This window comes from Poromitra crassiceps (genome assembly GCF_964638095.1).
Source record: "Poromitra crassiceps genome assembly, chromosome: 27".
NCBI classification, from domain to species: Eukaryota; Metazoa; Chordata; class Actinopteri; order Beryciformes; family Melamphaidae; genus Poromitra; species Poromitra crassiceps.
This window is the reverse complement of record NC_139650.1, coordinates 2,487,066-2,500,242: the sequence shown is the minus strand read 5'-3', so window position 1 is coordinate 2,500,242 and position 13,177 is coordinate 2,487,066. Positions and strand designations below refer to the sequence as shown.

The 13,177-nt window shown below is 46.1% G+C and overlaps 1 protein-coding gene across 1 annotated transcript; it reads left to right on the top strand.

Moving 5' to 3' along the window:
* Nucleotides 1-770: 770 nt before the first annotated feature.
* Nucleotides 771-12,239, top strand: LOC310799017 (nuclear receptor subfamily 1 group D member 1-like). The gene is made up of 8 exons (XM_083661588.1): nt 771-1,155; nt 7,217-7,531; nt 7,657-7,745; nt 7,908-8,052; nt 9,479-10,011; nt 10,210-10,395; nt 10,513-10,723; nt 10,838-12,239. The coding sequence occupies exons 1-8, from the start codon at nt 1,134-1,136 to the stop codon at nt 11,032-11,034; spliced, it is 1,698 nt and encodes a 565-aa protein (XP_083517714.1). The 5' UTR covers nt 771-1,133; the 3' UTR covers nt 11,035-12,239.
* The last annotated feature ends 938 nt before the right edge of the window (nt 12,240-13,177 follow it).

The following is a 13,177-nucleotide window of genomic DNA, read 5'->3' as shown; positions in this document are numbered from 1 at the left end:
TGCAGACTGGAGGAGCCGGGAATCGAACCACCGACCTCTTTTATCCAAAGCGATTAGTGATGACCCGCTCTACCTCCTGAGCTACAGCCGCCCTTTAGATCTCTAAGTGTGTAAGTATACGTATTTTTTTATTTGGTCATTAACTAACTGCTTATAAATGACTTATGTGACAGTTATTCAATTAAGTGTTACCGTCTTGCCGAGACGGTAACACAGAAATAACAGGTGGGAGTGACACCTCTCGCTTCTTCTGCTCTCTCTCTCTCCCCGCGCCCCCTGCTTATCGCCGAGCCCAGGCAGTATTAGCATAAAATGTGTGTCAGTAGGCCAGCTCACAGCTCACATGCCCTGCGCACATGCAGTGCAGCTTTACCAGCATTCCAATGTCGAACGAGTCCAATGTGCCGTGTCCGCGCGGGCGGGGCTCTCCGCCAATGAAAACGTGAGAAAGAGCGAAGAGTGGGGGCGGGGGGCGGGGGGCGGGGGCGGGGTGGTCTAATGTTTTGAGAGAGAGAGCGTGACAGGGAGAGAGAAGAGAGAGAGAGAGAGAGAGAGAGAGAGAGAGATCCCTGACACACAAAGCAAACATCAGAGGTTGAAGGGACATAAAAAAAAACTAGGACAAGGGAGGGGGCGAAACGGTCACATTTCTCAGGCACCTGAAAACGTGCTGTGGGCGTGTTTAAACTATTTCCACACTAGGGCTTTGGGTAGGATGTTTTTATGGTGACTGTACTGGCACTCAGCTGAATACTTTATTGGGACTCCTTTAATGTAGAGAGAAGCCCTGTTCTGCTACAGTCATAGCTTACAGTAGCCCAGGTGCGCAGAGACGCAGAGAACCTGAACCTCGCAGCATCTAGCTATACGCATCGTGGATCAGGATTGGAATCGATTTCATTCTAACTAGTTTTGCTCCAATTAACTCGGTTTTTTTGGTTGCTTTTCGGCTGATGCCCTGCGCACAACCCCTGTTGGTCTCGTCTTTGGGATACGCTCTCTATGCCTTGGCAGTTCATGACTGTCTCACCTATTATCAACTAAAACTCCTCATTGACGCAGAGAGGCAATCAACGCACAACTGAATAATACCGCGAATTGCACAACGCTCAGCAGCGACAAACGACTGAAACATGGACAACTGTAACAGCCCCGGTAAGTCGGCATTATTTCACTGGCTTTTAAACATAATCTCGTTTGAATGGACGTGAATGGGGAGAATGAATGGGTGTTGGACGAGAACCGGTGTCAGGATGATGAATGCTATTTTATTTTACTTTTATTTGAAGCTTATGATTATTTAGCCTATTTGCACTGCCCATGGCTGATTGATGTTATAGGCTAATTGACAATTAACGTTATACTTGTAAATTTATATGCATAGACCCATTTAGCAGATAACCATATTGGGTTTTATACATTTCATTTTGTACTTTTGTAGGCCATTTGGACCGTCCAATAATATTTTCAAGGCATCATTTCCTTGACATTAAGCATCATATGGCTGTGGGCTAATTCTTTCGTGAGTCCTTGTCCGTGCCTGTATTGTTAAAGCCTTTGGAGCGGAGTGTCTCCCAGGTAGGCTACATGAACTCAGTTTGGTGGTGGTGAGCAATAGGATATGCGTGTCTCCTGCATCCAGCTGTCATTTGGTAGGTTGCCAGTTGTCGGCTGCATACGGCCGGGTTTGAGCTAGCTGAGCATCGGATCGGGAGAGGGAGGGAAGTCCTCCTCTCTGCAATCTTTGGAGCGGACTTCCGATTCTCTGCATGTAAACAAACTCACGTGAGGCAGGTGACCCAGAACGCCCCCAACCACGCACGTTGTTCACAGCTATAGGGTCTCATGTATGTAGGTCGCATGTCTCTTCATCCTTCCTCACGTTACTTTGATTTAAACTTACACTTCTCGCGATATTTGTAATCAGATGTAGCGAACCCATGGGTGAACCATAGGTGAACCACTCGGTTCTGCTTTTGCTTGGATGTGAGTGCCCGTGTGTTGTTTCTTCTCCAATCAGACCAATCATCATCATCATCATCATCATTATTATTTTATAATAATAATATTAATAATAATAATAATTATTATAATTATTATAATTATTATTGAGTTATTGTGATCCTAGTTAAAATCGGGGCAATAGTTGTCTAGTAGGCTAGTGTATACCCCGTTAGATTGTGTGTTTCATTCAAAGGTCACCCTCGGCTGTAACTCCCATATTTGGCTGGGACGCATCACACGTGTTGTTCTGTCAAGGAACAATCCCGCCCACTGACGAGCTGTAAGCCAAAACAATTGGGGGCCAGGATCAGATCAGGATCAGATCAGGGTGTGCTGGCCATGACTTGTGTGGGCAGACCTTGGAGTAGGAAAGGCTAAACATCGAGCTGAGCCAGAAACGTGAATCATAATCTAATGAATATGACGTTGATGAATGACGCAGAGGTCTATCTCCAACTATTAACTCTCTAATGTTTACAACTTCTTTTTTTTACCGTTCTTTCATACACAACAGATAATATACCGAGTCAATAGCTGCTTTATTTCTTGCTACCGTATTGGTGGGATACTGTGGGCATCATGTGCCTGCTTTCTATATCCGCACCCTCCCGCCTCCGGGTGATAGCACGTGCATGGGCCTCGATATCCACGTGCAGCGCGCGCGTGAGTCACCCCGCCCTCCCGGTGAAACTGCTCTCTGCACGGGGATCCCTGCTAAGTATTCACTGACTCTACGGGAAAGCTTGGTCAGTGGGTCAGAACGCTTTTCTCGACCTTTTAGTATGACCAGGGTTTTAAATGCTCAATAACAATATATGTGTTAATAGAATAGAATAGAATAGAATAGAATAGAATAAAACAGAATAGAATAGAATAGAATAGAATAGAATAGAATAGAATAGAATAGAATAGAATTGAATTGAATTCTTTATTTGGCCAAAGTGTGTTTGCACAACAAGGAAATTGACTTGATGCACAAGATAGTCTACATACACAGGAACATGATAAGTTAGAAAAAAATATAGATACAGAAACAATATAGGCCTATATAAAGATAGGCTATAAAAAAAATCAAAGAAACAGATTCAAAGATTTTAACAGATATAACAGTAACAACCTATAGCCTATTATTAAGCTAATTAGTCAACTATTAGTCAACCTGGGCTGTGGTCTGGTTATAACCAGTTACTGTGCTACACACATCCATTAACGGGGTCACCTGCTTCAATATGTTGGGGGCAGTCATAGTTCCAATAATAACTTCATTCTTGTCTTGTCCAACTATTTTGGCAATATGCCTATAGGCCTAAATATGAACAGAATATTGTTGCATGCTATAGGGCAAAAATGAAATACAACATGCAGATTTGTCATGGCTTGCATCAACTGAACTGCATCTCCAGACTGATGTCACGTGGGCAGGGTGGTCTTTTGGGGGCTCAGCTCCATAGAAGATGAACGGGCTTTCATCTAGCAGCTGCTTGAGTTGATACCGATGTGAGAGCAAAGTTACAAACTTGGTGTATTGTATGTATTGTACAGTATGCGTAGGTAGGCATATCAGAGTAGGCATGAATGAACTGCAAAGCTCTTGGCAGGTTTCTCATACGCTCCCAGTAGGCTACTTTCCTCATCACCATTAGCCTTTGACCATTTCATTTCCTATTTACTTTTAAGAATAAGGATATAGCCCCCATCACTATTGTAGTCCTAATTACAATACTTTACAAACTGTAACTGCACAGCCAAATTATAGCAAATGGGATGACAGAGAGCACCGGGGCATATTCTGACCGGCTTATCACTATAATGCACATTCACTTATCACTATAGTGCACATTCTTTTGCACATATTTGCTGTCTTTCTTGATAGTAGCCATGGACAAACCTGTTTTTCTAGTTGCCACACTGCACAATTCCGGTGTCGTAAGTGAGTTGTGCCCTTTTACACATTTCATTAATAAATGACCCATAAATGACTAAATCACTTATTACAATACAATATAGTACATTGCAACATATAGTGCAATAGGATGGCAATGTGGTCCAATGTGGACTTATAGGTCAGATAAAGAGCTCTCTTCCATAGAGTCTGCTAGTGTAAGCTATATGGCTATCTAAATGAGTTCAGGACGTCTAGATTATATATGCTTGAACTTATTTCACCTTGAAGAGCTACAGTCAGAAGAAGACGAATACAATGTCTGCCAGCCAAAGTGGGGCTTGACTCAAAAGCTTCATCGCCATAGTAACGCTAATGTTATCTGGCCCACACAGAAGATAATCCCTCCTCCTTCGAGTGTTTCATTAACCGCCTCATGACACGGGGCCAACTGGTTTCACGTGGAGCCAACCTACTGCCCAACATGCACACTGAGCGCTCACACACACGAGGCGCTGAGGCCAGGCGAGGTGAAGCTCGAAAGGGGCGTCGCCACCAGAGTCATTATATGAGCATGAGGTTTATGCGTCACTTGTCTGACCTGCATGGGGTTGGGAGGGGGGAGGGAGGGGAGAGGGGGGGGACACATGAGGATAGGCGAGGGAGGCGGGGCCTGTTTTGTTTATTCTCTGATGGCCCTGCGTGTCCCTCACAGGTCACATGTTGTAACCTGTGCCTCAGTGCACCAGCGATGAGCCTTTTTCCAAGAGCTGGGGCCTGGCACCTGGTCAATGGACATTCCAGGAAACTGTTATTGGAGAGACAGAGAGAGGATATGGATGTTTGACGTCGGTGGGGGGGAGGGAGGGAGGGAGGGAGCGTGATGATGCCCAACATGGAGAAGGGGTGTGGCCTAGGGAGTTAGTGGGACACCGCCATGCGATCCTGTCCTCGCACATGCCTGCAGACCTTTAACCACCCCCACACACCTAAAACACGTATGCGTAGTAAAATATGTATGTGTGTGCGCACGTATGCGTGACGTGCGTGCGTGCGTGTGTGTGCGCGCGCTGGCTTTAGAGTCATACCTGTCACAAACTGCCACAAGCCGTCGAGCCGCGCAGTCAGCGCGGTGACACGTGTAAGCTGTGGAATTAAAGAGGCACTTACAGCCTAACAGCACGTGTTTTTTTTCTCCAGGAGAGAAAGCGTAGGAGCCAGAGGGAGGCTTTATTCTCACCGATGAGTCAAGGCCCCCCCAGAGACAATGCGCACGGAATATGACTTCATAAACAATTCAAGGATATTGAGTCGAATAAAAGTTGTTTTGACTTTTTATTACAATGAGTAATATCTTATCTTTGCTATGATGCATAAAGACTACCTACGACAGTCCTGATGACGCAGATCTTAAGAGCAAGAGGCGTGCAGTTCCCACACACAGCCTTTTTTTATTGGCAAGATTTGAAGATATGGAAGTTAGACACCAGTTTATAGATTGTATATAGATTTGAGGATATGGAAGTTAGACACCAGTTTATAGATTGTATATAGATTTGAGGATATGGAAGTTAGACACCAGCCTAAAAAACTGGATCCACATGTTTCGGTGTGTTTAGTCTATCACTCCTCTCCAACCGAGTAAAACCCCCCCAGCAAGTCCTCATTTAATGTGTCAAAAACGTGGCCAGTAACAACGTGAAGATTCATGGCGCGTGGTTTCCGGTGACTGTCTGGAATGTAACTGTATCCTCACACAGTAGCCGAGCCCTGCTTGCCTCTTTCTCTGCCTCTCTTGACTCAGGGCATTAAAAAAGGCCTCTCTATTCCAAACGTGATGTCCCCCGGGTGGGCGGCGCTTGTTATTGTGCTGCTGCTGCTGCTGCTGTTGTCTACACGGGACTGCGCAAACAGCCTTGTGAGCCGGGCGGGAACTGTGTCAGGAGTCCATGTGAGCGCCCGGTCAGGTGGCTGGCGGAGAGATGGGGCTGTGGGCCCGGAGCCAAGCGCGGGGGAGGGAGGGGCCACCAGAGCCCAAGCGCGGGGGTGGGAGGGGCTAGCGGAGCCAAGCGTGGAGGGAGGGAGGGGCAAAGAGCAGGCAGCAGTGCAGCTACACGTGAGGGGCAGTCTCTCTCGTCTCTCCGGCGAGCACAAGCTGCAAAACAAGATGATTGGCCCGCCGGGCGTGTTGTGTTGAGGGGTAATGGGACGTTTCCGGGCTTCACATCCGAAAACTCTTAAAATGAAAATGCCGTGGAACATAGGGCGTGTTGTTTTCTTTTTTCTGTTCTTTTTCTTTTTTGAGACCGTTTCAGTCTCCAACACAAAAATCAATCACAACAACGTTACTAATAGACTACTCCCTGTCGGTATTTATGGCCTGTCTGTGGCACTCGCTGTGAGCAGCCTAGAGACCCCCAGGGGTCCCCGAGGGGGTTCCAGGGGGTCCCCAGCAAAAAGGGGAATAATTTATTCCCATTATAATTCCATCCATAACAAAATCGTATCAAACACGTGTCCGTGCTCTAATTTGGGTCAGGTTGTTCCTTGACATGAAAAAGTTTGAGAACCACTGGCCTATAGTGACTGTAGCCTACATTTATTCTGCTATCACTCAAAGGATCATATTATGCATTATTGGCTAATATTAATAGTTCCATGTTAGCACAGTTAGACTACCTTGTTGTTGTTGTTGTTGTTTATTTAGGCTAACTGAGCTGATCTTCTCGTGCTACAGCACTGAGTGTATAGAGACTCGAGAGCTAAAGACAAGAGCGTTTCCTGTGTCACAGGAACCCATCTTGGAAACAGATCTACCTTATCGGGCCATCATTGAGCCTACTTGTATTGTTACTAAACGGAACAACACCCACACGATGATTACCTCTCTCGTTTCCTAGCCTGGCTCTGACACATTTAGCCTTTTTTCGTGCACAGCAAATTCTCCTGTGGACCTCAACATGGCAAGGCATCGCTACTTTTTTTACACATGGATTTCTAACAGACTAGAACTACAAAGACTCCAGTCCAGTTAGTCATGACTGTGTTTTCATCCAAGTCTGAAGATCAGTAGAATATACTCAAAGACCTATTCTGGTTCTAACCTGATAAGGGGTTGTGTATGTGTGTGTGTGCGTGGGTGCGTGCGTGCGTGTGTGCACAGAGAAAGAAAATTCCAACGGTCAGCCAAAATAAAACTTGCACCAAAGTAGAGCATTGCTCAACTCTCGTCTTGCGACCTACATAGTTGCATTTCGACACAGACCTAGATGCGGATCGCGTAGATCGCTGAAAACTGAAAACGCTTTGCTCCCCTCTTTGTCTCACCAGGTGGTGGTGTCATCTTGTACGCCGGATCGTCTGGCAGTGCCAGCCCGAGCCCTGGCAGTCCCTCAAGTGGATACCAGTCCCAGTCACCCTCCTCCCACTCCCAGCCCTCGTCCCCCGAGAGCATCTCCTTCCAGGACCACGGGCCCCTGAAGAGAGAGCAGAGAGGAGGCACTCCCCCCTCGCCCAAAAGGGTCTTCCAGTTCCCCGACGTGAACAATGCCCCAGTTGCCCACATTTCAACGGTGTCTTCGTCGGCCACCTACAGCCATCCCATAGTGGCCAAAAGACCTTGCGGCTTCACCGGCACATTCACCAGTAAGTACAGCTCTTTTTCCACACTGCACTCCTTCCTACTAGTCTCCTCTCATAATGTACTTGCCCCTGACTGTTGCTGCTTGTATTGTATAGCTCTGACAATGGATGTGTGTTTTCTTGTATAGAGACCGGAGGCATGGTGCTCCTGTGTAAGGTGTGTGGCGACATCGCATCTGGTTTCCATTACGGTGTGCACGCCTGCGAGGGCTGCAAGGTGAGAACCCTGCCAAAGACAATATTATATTGTTCCTTTTACTACACGCACGACTCACACACACGCGCGCGCACAACCGCACACACACACACACACACACATAGCACACACACTCTCTCTTTCACCCACTTGAATGTATTTGTTCTTCTCCCTTCCCCCCAGGGTTTCTTCAGACGCAGCATTCAGCAGAATATCCATTACAAGATGTGCGTCAAGAACGAGAACTGTCTGATCATGCGCATGAACCGAAACCGCTGCCAGCACTGCCGTTTCAAGAAGTGCCTCTCCGTGGGCATGTCCAGAGACGGTAAGAGACCATCTTTGTCGCAACATAATGATGAATGCCAACTAAAAAACTGCGGTAGCTTTTGACCAAAGGGTTATAATTCCGTGGCTCTAATTCCTCCAAGCCGAGAAACGTCTACATAGCTTTTTGATAGGGCCAGAGAGGTTTAGATGACTCCTTATTATCACCTGTAATCCACGATGTCTCTCCATGTTCTTGTCTCCTTTACTCTCCTCATACCCGTTGTCTGCTGGTCCCCCCTTTCTCTGCCTCTCTCCTCGCCCTGGTATCTGATTTATGACAAGAGGAGCCTCAGAGTCCCAGTAGTCATCAGTCATGGGGAAACTCTGACAAATCGAGCTTATTTGGTGGAAAGTGGGGCATGAGGGTGTTGATTACCCCGTGTGTTCGACTTGACGTTCTACCATGCCTATTATTTTTCCAACGCCGACATTAACAAACAGTCATGTGCTGTATAATGCGATTCGGTCCTGTTAATCACAAGAACCTAGTTGACAATGCAATTAGACACAAAGTCAGTGGCGTTCCTGCTCTCCACTGCAGTGTTCCCCCCTGCAGAACCCGTCTCTCTGGGGATACGACTCAACTGGGTGATCATAAATCATGTGCTTTTCTGGAGCAAACATTTTTAGATGACCCAAAAAAAGACAAAACGCAGGAGCGCGGGAGGGGGCGGGGGAGGGGAGGGGGGGTTGGGGGGTGAGGGGGGGTGGCTCATGTTTTAATTTTCTCAATATATTCACAAATACAATACAATAAATACAATGTGGACATCATTACAGGTTTTACCTGGGCTCCCAAAACCTAAATATCACAGATGCATAAAGGGCTCTTACTTCCCTTCACACATTTTCTCATCTTTACATTGTATTTGATATGTATATATATATATATATATATATATATATATATATATATATATATATATAGACACCATTCCCTTTACTTTACCTTGACCCCTTTCTTTTGGTTCGTGCACTCCTTCTCCCTCCCCCTCTTGTCTGTCTTCTCTATTTGACCTTTTCACTACTCACTCTGTCACTTGACTAATGACATCATGTTCAATGCTGCTGACCCAGTGACCTACTTCAGCAGAGAAGAGAGAGCGACTGCTCAACGGAGAGACAGAGGAGAGGCGCAAGGAGAGAGATTGGGGGAGGTGGTGCAGGCGAGCATATAGTGGCAGGGTGCTATAAATAGGCTTGTCAGTGGAGGTGCGGTGTTGAAAGGGGGAAGGGAGGATTGCAAAGATGTGGAAAAGGATGAAGGAGTCAAATGAGGAGAGGGCATTCGCAACCACGTTGTGATAGTTCCAGAACAGTCCGAGAGAGTAGAGAGGTCTTCGGATTAGTATTCCACATAGCAATCATCACACTGATGCTTAATGTCAATGGTGGCTAACCCGAGCCTCTTCTCTCTCCTCCAGCTGTGCGTTTCGGGCGTATTCCCAAACGGGAGAAACAGAGACTACTGGACGAGATGCAGAGCTACATGAACAGTCTCAACGAATCAGCTTCCATGGAAATCGAGGCTTCCCCGCCCCCTGAGGCGCCCTGCAGTCCAGAGAGCCACTGCAACAACTTCGCCATTGAAGAGAAGCCGTTCAAGATGGCCGCCAGCAACAACAACCTTGGCCATTCGTCTTTCCAAAACAACGTAGCGCAGGAGTCGGTCTTCTCGCACTCTACGACCCAGTCCCATTCTAGTGCCTCTCAAGGGGGGCAATCAAACTACCACGTACCCACACACTGCCCTGTTGCCTCCAACAACAACAACAACAACAACCCCACCAACATTGACAATGCCAAGTACACCTACTCCAACCAGTCAAGTCAATGCCCCATCACTGGCAGCCTATCATCTCAGTCCTATCCCAACAACCAGGACACTTTTTCATCGTGTGATTCCCAGAACCAAAGTGCGTGTCCTTGGAAGTTGAATGGAGGAGCCAAAGTCCTGGTGAGTCTTTTGGCCGATTTGTATGTGAATGTCTATTAGTTGTCAAGTATGAATGCATGTACACGTCTATGCTGAAGTGCTGTGGTCATGGAGGTAGTAGCTGAAAGTCAAGTTACAGTCGCAATCCCTGGGGCTTAGGAACATGTACAACTAGCTAACGCCTCCTTTTCTCTCTTCCTTCTTCTCTCCGTCTGGCAGGCTTGTCCCCTGAATGCCTGTCCCGTGGCTCCAGCCAGTCGCTCCAGTCAGGAGGTGTGGGAGTCTTTCTCCCAGTGCTTCACCCCCGCCGTCAAAGAAGTGGTGGAGTTTGCCAAGAGCATCCCAGGCTTCCAGAGTCTGAGCCAACATGATCAAGTCATGCTGCTCAAGTCCGGCACTTTTCAGGTACGTCCAGTCAAACGTAGAATTGATGAGTCTAACTCAAGATGTGCTTTGTCTCTGCTCCTGCGCTCCTCGCCCGTGGACTTGTCCGATACTCACCTGCTCTGATTTTGTCCGTAGGTCCTGATGGTGAGGTTCTGCTCGCTGTTTGACCCCAAGGAGAGGACTGTGACCTTCTTCAACGGCCAGACGTACTCACTGGCATCGCTAAGAGCTCTCGGCATGGGCTCCTTACTGGACGCCATGTTCGATTTCAGTGAGAAGCTCGGGTCTTTGTGTCTGGAGCCAGATGAGATGGCCCTTTTCATGGCTGTTGTGCTGGTGTCTGCCGGTAAGACGCGCACACATACGAATACAAATACAAAATACGAAACACACACGCACATGTACAAGTACACACTCCATCGTGTCTAACCCCTATCTCTCTTCCCTGTCTCTTCCTCAGACCGCGCTGGTATCGTGGAGGTCGGAGCCGTGGAGCAGTTACAGGACAATCTGATCAAAGCGTTGCGCTCTCTGGTCGCCCGTCGCCATCCCGACGACAGCGCCCTCTTCCCCAAGTTGCTGCTGCGTCTGCCTGACCTGCGCACCCTGAACAACCAGCACTCCGACAAGCTGTTGGCCTTCCGCATAGATCCTTGAGCGACTACGAGGGCCAGCCTGGAGAGCCCCAGCTTACTGCTTTGGGCAACCTCCCTGCTCCTCACGCAAGCCCAGCCCGCCGCAGTCACTGGCCTCCCGCTGGATGGGACAGTTGTCGCGGGCGTCTGTGCCAAGTCTGATGCCCTGATTGAGTGGACTGAGAAAAATAGCAGGCGCAGGCACAGCAGTTGGGGGTGGAGGCTCCTGAACTATAGTTGGAACTTGTTGAACAGTTCCCTCCATTCGCTTCCAGTGTTGCTAAAAACTGTTAAAAAAAGACAAGCAAGCAAAAAGACTGTGCTCTCCCTTGTATTCTATGAATCGACATCGTACCACTTTCGATATGAAAGTCATCACCTCTCCCTCCTAGTGATTGTCAGTGATCGTGACCGTTCTGAAGACCAAAAAAAGAGAGAAAGCCTTGCTCCTCTCGCATTCCTCACCCTAACATTGTCCTCCTGCCCCAGGCCAGCACACAGTCACACAACTAAACAAGATGGAAGCACATTCTCCTGCCCAGAGAAAAGGGAATACGCACTCGTTCACCAACAACGCTATCTTACTATACATTCATGCTAGAAAAATAAAAAGCACTTTCCATGCATTTAAGAAACCTCTGAAATCAATATATAATATAACGATAGAAATGTCTAACACGGTTAAGAGGACAGTTTGTGTATGCACTGTTGAAATGATCTAAGCTATTTTCAAAATTGTCATCGTGTTGGAAATCTTTATGAAATCACCCCATTTGGGATTATTGAGAAATGTATACATTTTTAAGAACTGAGAGTGAGAAGGATTGTATTTCTATGCATTAATCAGGGAGACATTTATGGTCATTTTAGACCATGTTTGATGGATTATGTATTAAGGTGTTCTGTTGTAAATTTTGTATATAACATTTATGCTTGGTTCTGTTAGTTTGCAAGATTCTTGGACATGTAAATGAAGTTAGCATTGGATTACTGTATGAAGTCAACATCATTGACAACACAGTAGAATGCTCTACTGACTGCGAAAAGAAAGCAGCATTTTGAACCATTGCTCCAAGTATAAACTTTTTATTTGAAACTATATATATATAATTGAAATAAATGTATTGTCAATTTATTGCATCACCTTGTGAATATTTTGTAAATGTTTTATGGCATACCATAGAGTACCATAGAGTATACCATTATTAAACAACATTATATACCGTTTTCTTGTCTTCATATTGTTTCATTTCTCTTGCTTAATTGACTCTGTCAGCATTGCAAAAGCATGCATGGAGCCACAGCCTGCAAACATAAGCAATCAGCCAATCATGCTCCAGGTCTTTAGGTCCATTACAATTGCTCACTAATAATAATAATAAGGGAGGAGGGGGGGTCATATGATTTTGGAGTGTGTAGTAACAAGTTAATGCAATTTTAGAGATATTTTAGGCTACTACAATAAATGCTCCAACACAAATCCACAGTGACTAGATGACAAGATAATTGTACTGTAGGTGAAGTGAATGAACTGAGTGAGTGAGCTTGCTCTGGAGGGGGATAGTTAGGGCAGTGCTTCTAAACTAGGGTCCTTAAGGGGGTCCCTAGCAAAAAAGGAATAATTTATTTTCGCTATAATTCCATCCATAAGTAACACAATGACAGAATGTATGACTATTTTTGGTCATGGGTTTCATACACTTTCTGTAATAAAACATCTAAAAGCAAACAAAATCTTATCAGATGGAGGAACCTGCATGGGACAAAATCAATTGGGAGTCTGTGGTCTAACTAGCCCTATAAGAGCTTGAAGGGCCCATACATTTATGATGATTGGTCGTTAGACATTAAATCCATGCTAGGACATATCCATGTGTTCTTTGGATATGTAGGCTATATTATGGCTCAACATTGCTATCTCTCAGGCGCTACACTCGAAAGCTTGGGAGAGACAGATCGCAGAAAGTGTTTGGGAACATTTCTCACATAAACAAAGACTGTGGCCTTCAGACTTCTCCATATAGTGAGACTTCAGCCATATTTGTTTCAAGCCAGACTGAAAGAAGATACGCTGTCACACAAGATACAACCTGAAAATATTGTTCATATTTATCAAACACATATCTGTGACTTATTTGTGAATAATTGATAGCTATAACTCAAGC